General features: G+C 42.1%; 1 protein-coding gene across 1 annotated transcript in view; it reads left to right on the top strand.

Annotated features, from left to right (window-relative positions):
* Nucleotides 1-6,456, top strand: part of carmil2 (capping protein regulator and myosin 1 linker 2) — a 104,054-nt gene that overhangs the window by 46,057 nt on the left and 51,541 nt on the right. Inside the window, exon 23 of the mRNA XM_020612683.1 lies at nt 977-1,063. Within this exon, the coding sequence (XP_020468339.1) occupies nt 977-1,063 (87 nt within the window). The remainder of the gene's footprint in view (nt 1-976; nt 1,064-6,456) is intronic.

Here is a 6,456-nt window from a genome sequence, read left to right as displayed (position 1 = left end):
GGTCTTGTAGCCCATTCCAGCCTTGTGTAGGTCCACAATCTTGTCCCTGACATCCTTGGAAAGCTCTTTGGTCTTGGCCATGGTGAAGAGTTTGGAATCTGGATTGATTGCTTCTGTGGACAGGTCTCTTTTATACAGGTAACGAGCTGAGAGGGCTCCCAATGTCAGTTCATTACCTGTATAAAATACACCTGGGAGCCAGAGATCTTGTTGACTGATAAGGGATCAAATACTTATTTCATTCATGAAAATGCAAATTACTTTATAACTTTTTTTTTTGTAATGTATTTTTCTGTATTTATTTGTTATTGTTGTGTCTCTCACTGTTCAAATAAACCTACCATTGAAATTGTAGACTGATCATTTCTTTGTTAGTGGGCAAACTTACAAAATCAGCTGGGGTTCAAATAATTTTTTCCCTGAAAAATTCACACTATAACAGTCATTCATTTTAAAGCCTTTTTATATAGACGAGCAATTAATTGCTTAGTGTAAAAAGTGTTAATAAAGATAGCAATGTTATAGTAACTTAAATAGTTTACACAACTGTAGAAGTGAAAAAAACAACAACAACTAAATAACCAATATTTCCACACAAACATGTAACCACTCAAATGTGCACGTGTGCTACTGAGTATGCATAGACTGTAATACCCAAGAAAAAAATCCCAGATAAGAAAACACCGATGAAAGCCAGGATCTTCATGAAAACTGCACTAGTGGGTTTTAATAAGAAATTAGTTTTTAAGAGTGGTTGGTGAATGAGCTCCATTGTGTTTGGCTTTGAAACTAGCTTCTGGTTACTGTCTGTGTTTTGCTGACAGCAACTGAATATGTTAAACAAATCAGGGACAACCAGAGGTAGAGGGAAGCAGATGTGATGGTGAGCGGTGTGGATTAAACTGTTTTGTTTTTAGTTTGCATGTTTCAAACAACAGTTATTCAAAATACTGTCTGTATGTGTTTGTGTGTGCAGATTCAGCACTGTTTAGACAGAAACAACCAGAGACAGTCTGACACAGTGGAACTTCAGCAAGTGTTTAGAACTAAACAATCTGAAAAGGTAAGAAAATAAGTACAGTGCCTTGCGAAAGTATTCGGCCCCCTTGAACTTTGCGACCTTTTGCCACATGTCAGGCTTCAAACATAAAGATATAAAACTGTAATTTTTTGTGAAGAATCAACAACAAGTGGGACACAATCATGAAGTGGAATGAAATTTATTGGATATTTCAAACTTTTTTAACAAATAAAAAACTGAATAATTGGGCGTGCAAAATTATTCAGCCCCTTTACTTTCAGTGCAGCAAACTCTCTCCAGAAGTTCAGTGAGGATCTCTGAATGATCCAATGTTGACCTAAATGACTAATGATGATAAATAGAATCCACCTGTGTGTAATCAAGTCTCCGTATAAATGCACCTGCACTGTGATAGTCTCAGAGGTCCGTTTAAAGTGCAGAGAGCATCATGAAGAACAAGGAACACACCAGGCAGGTCTGAGATACTGTTGTGGAGAAGTTTAAAGCCGGATTTGGATACAAAAAGATTTCCCAAGCTTTAAACATCCCAAGGAGCACTGTGCAAGCGATAATATTGAAATGGAAGGAGTATCAGACCACTGCAAATCTACCAAGACCTGGCCGTCCCTCTAAACTTTCAGCTCATACAAGGAGAAGACTGATCAGAGATGCAGCCAAGAGGCCCATGATCACTCTGGATGAACTGCAGAGATCTACAGCTGAGGTGGGAGACTCTGTCCATAGGACAACAATCAGTCGTATACTGCACAAATCTGGCCTTTATGGAAGAGTGGCAAGAAGAAAGCCATTTCTTAAAGATATCCATAAAAAGTGTCGTTTAAAGTTTGCCACAAGCCACCTGGGAGACACACCAAACATGTGGAAGAAGGTGCTCTGGTCAGATGAAACCAAAATCGAACTTTTTGGCAACAATGCAAAACGTTATGTTTGGCGTAAAAGCAACACAGCTCATCACCCTGAACACACCATCCCCATTGTCAAACATGGTGGTGGCAGCATCCTGGTTTGGGCCTGCTTTTCTTCAGCAGGGACAGGGAAGATGGTTAAAATTGATGGGAAGATGGATGGAGCCAAATACAGGACCATTCTGGAAGGAAACCTGATGGAGTCTGCAAAAGATCTGAGACTGGGACGGAGATTTGTCTTCCAACAAGACAATGATCCAAAACATAAAGCAAAATCTACAATGGAATGGTTCCCAAATAAACATATCCAGGTGTTAGAATGGCCAAGTCAAAGTCCAGACCTGAATCCACTCGAGAATCTGTGGAAAGAACTGAAAACTGCTGTTCACAAATGCTCTCCATCCAACCTCACTGAGCTCGAGCTGTTTTGCAAGGAGGCATGGGCAAAAATTTCAGTCTCTCGATGTGCAAAACTGATAGAGACATACCCCAAGTGACTTACAGCTGTAATCGCAGCAAAAGGTGGCGCTACCAAGTATTAACTTAAGGGGGCTGAATAATTTTGCACGCCCAATTTTTCAGTTTTTTATTTGTTAAAAAAGTTTGAAATATCCAATAAATTTTGTTCCACTTCATGATTGTGTCCCACTTGTTGTTGATTCTTCACAAAAAATTACAGTTTTATATCTTTATGTTTGAAGCCTGAAATGTGGCAAAAGGTCACAAAGTTCAAGGGGGCCGAATACTTTCGCAAGGCACTGTATAGTCCCCCCGAACCCCAAACTGACCAGGAGATCATTAGGCAATGAGTTCATAGTTATGTTCGAGTTGATCATTGTTGATTCTTGATTACATGTCATTCAAACACTGTAGGTCAAGGCATGTTGATTTATATAGCACATTTTCCTGCACAAAGGCAAATCAAAGTCTACACAGATAGATAAAACATTTAAAATGCATACAAAATGCACAAAGAAATAAAACATTAAAATGCATGTATAGATAAATTAAAATCAACAATTACATGACAGTACAAGTAGTAACTTGTTTCAGGAATTAGAAACACCAGTCTCTGTACAGTCAGCTAAACAGTTGCAAAAACATTTAGGACAGCTGTGGCAAACTTTAGTTTACCACTAGCTGTCCAGTCCCTCCACACCTGAGACTCCTACCAGGCTTGTACTTGACAAACGTATCTGATATATTTGGGTCCAAACCATTGAGAGACATGTAGACAATAAGTAAGGCCTTAAATTGAATTGTGTATTTAACTGGACGCCAGTGCAAAGATCTAAGCACTGGAGTAATGTGTTCTCTCTTCTTAGTGTTTGTCAGTATTCTGGCAGCAGCATTTTGACCGAGTTGCAACTGTCTGATGGTCTTGTGTCTGATGATGATGATGATGTCAGATGTCTGATGGGCAGGTCAATAAGTAGTGCATTACGGTAGTCTATCCTACTAGAAACTAAAGTATTAATGAGCTTTTCTCAAGCCTGCATAGACAGAACATTTCTCATTTTAGCTGTTTTTAAGATGCCAAAATGATGATTTTGTTACAGCTTTGATGTGGACATTAAAACTTAGATCCTCATCAATGATTACACCAAGATTTCTGACACAGGTGTTAGTTTTTAGTGTCTTGCACTTTAGGTAGTCATTGACCATTAGCCTTCTTTCTTTTTTTGAATAAATTATTATTTCTGTTTTGTCTTTGTTTAGTTGAAGGAAATTTTGCTGCATCTAGCTTTTTTGATACAGAGGCATAATACGTCTATAGACCCACGGTCATTTGTTGCACTTGTGCAAGCTGGTTACATTGACATAATTAGCATTAGTGAACTTAAGCCAGGACTGTTATTTAAAAGCTAATTTAAAATGTAGCATTACCCATTAACCATTATGGTGGTTAATGGTAGGATAGTGTCTCTGGATAATTAGAAAGCATTTGGTGTCTTGGTTTCTTATGAAATGAATACAAAAATAAGAATATAAATGTGACTGAATCATCTTACTGTATCCCAAAAATGAGTCCAAAGTTCCTCACAGTAGGACTGGAGGCCAAAGCTCTACAGTATGTCATCTAGACTAACTATATGGTTAGACAGCAGATGTCAAGGCTTTCAGGCCCAAGTACAATAACTTCAGTTTTGTTGGACTTTAGAAATAAGAAATTGTCATTTGTCCAGGCCTTTGTGTCTTTAAGACATTTGAAGTTTGACCAACTGATTTGTTTCATCAGGGTTTCTACATAGATTGATATAACTGATTATCATTTGTGTAGCAATCATCTGTGAATTTAGGAGCTTCACACAGTGGTCCCCTTGAGTACAGTCATGCAGAGGGAGAGAGGGAGAACAGCAGCAGGGACAGCACACATCCATGGGTGGGGACACCTGTGCTGGCTGAGTGCTGGACATGAGTTTCCACAGCCTCATCTGCTGCTTCCTGTCTTAGAAAGTTGGTAAACCACTGAGAGGTGGGGGCAGGAACAGTGAGCTGGATGAGTTTGGAGTGGAGGATGTTGGGGTATGATGGTGTTGAACACCGAGCTGAAGTCCACGAAGAGCACATATGTATAGGCCCTTGGGGAGTCAGGGTGTTGTAAAATGGTAATGCAGTGCCATGATGACTGCATCATCCACCGACCTGTTTGCCCGGTAGGTGAACTGCAGGGGGTCTACAGTGTCCTTCAGGTGGGCCAACACCAATCTCTGTTAGGTCACGCACACACACGGGGAGGTGAGTGAGCGGAAAAGAATGGACCCAGAGGACTGACTTCTGTACAAGCAGATTTAATTGGTGCTGTACAAATATATACAAGCGTAGTGAAAAAAACAACAGGACAAGAATACGGAGGATAATGTCTTTGAAAGCCAGGTGTTGATCAGCACAGAGTCAGTTTCTAGCAGGTTACAGTGAAGATAGGCCGAGCTGCAAAATAGAAAAAAAAAGGTCACTCACTGGCTGTTCGGTGGAGGTGGAAACAAGCTGAGGAGACAGAGTAGTGTTTGTGAGTTGAGGCAGCTTGAGGGACTGTGCATCAACTTGACAGGTGGAGACTGGAAGGGCGACAAGGCGTATGGTCCGGGGCAGGTAGTCCGTAGTTGCGGTGATGAGGAGGAGCAGGAGAGGTGTAACAAGGAACACAGGTAACAATCCAGAAAGCAAAACAACTAGAGATACGAAAAAGACAAAGAAGAGCTACACTAAGTGGCGTGGGTTGTCGGCAAGAAAAGCAACAACGAACTGGCAAGGGACAGGTATGTGAGCTGGGCCTAAGTATGGTGAAGGGCTAAATGAATGCAGCTGGTGTTGATTAAGGAATGTGTAGCAGGTGTGCAATGTAGCACCGAAAAACAAAGAGAGGGAGGTGAGAGAGGCAGGTGCAGCCGGGCAAACCTAACAATCTCTCAAAGGACTTCATAACTACAGATGTCAGGGCGACAGGTCTGTAGTCGTTCAGTCCACTGATGGGGAGTTTCTTGGGGACTGGGATGATGGTGGAGCGTTTGAAGCAGGAGGGGACTTCACGCAGCCCCAGTGACCTGTTGAAGATGAGTGTGAAGATGGGGGCCAGCTGATCAGCACAGGCTTTCAGGCAGGAGGGGTCACACTGTCTGGGCCTGATGCCTTTCTTTTGTTTTTTAATTAGGCCACATCCTTTTCATAGATCTTCAGGGGTGGGGGGCTGGGAGTAAGGGAGGTCTTCATGGGGTAGCAGCTGCTGGATCTGAGTTGAGGTGGGTGAGAGGTGTGGAGTTCTGTTTCTCAAATCTATAGTAAAACACATTCAGGTCGTCTGCCAGTTGGTGGATGGTTTCCTGTAGCTAGCGATGTTTTTCAGGCTTCCCCACACAGATGGGGGGGTCACTGGCTGAAACCTGGTTTTTCAACTTTTCAGAGTAGCTTCTCTTTGCTGCTCTGATTTTCTTTGTCAACAGCCCCTTGCACACTGCCTTTTCGAGGCGGGACTGATGCACCTTTATTCGTCTTATTTTCAAAGCCAGAATGGCAGGCCATTCCATCTCTTGTCCGCCTTGGGAGGTAGTACCAAGTGCTACATTTTTATGATGTAATATGTACGCGGCACTATCACCCGCATCTCAAGTCTGCACGCCTCTCTGCCCCGAACTGTTCTTGGCTTCTCTCTAACTTACAGGTCAAGGCTTCCTGGTGTCATTAACTCACTGGCATGCGGCTAAACATGTCATCACTGGTCACACTGGGCAGGGGTCCAGAGAAAACTATGGAGCCTAACAGTGTTTTAGCAAAGTTACACAAAGACTCAACATTAACTTTAGTGACCTCCAACTGGTGTGCTGTGCTCTAGTTCTCACCGAGACTTGGCTTTCTGACAGAGTTCCAGACTCAGCGATTCAGCTACAAACACACACTACATCGAAGCGATCGCACTGCCTTCAGGGAAGGTAAAGGGAGGTGGTGTGTGTGTGTTTATTAATAACTCATGGTGTGGAGATGTACGGACTGTTTATAAGCACTGTTCGCCAG

The sequence above is a fragment of the Monopterus albus genome, unplaced genomic scaffold (genome assembly GCF_001952655.1).
Source record: "Monopterus albus unplaced genomic scaffold, M_albus_1.0 scaffold127.1, whole genome shotgun sequence".
In the NCBI taxonomy this organism is placed as follows: Eukaryota; Metazoa; Chordata; class Actinopteri; order Synbranchiformes; family Synbranchidae; genus Monopterus; species Monopterus albus.
Note: the sequence above shows the minus strand (reverse complement) of the source record. Positions and strands in the feature narration are given on the sequence as shown.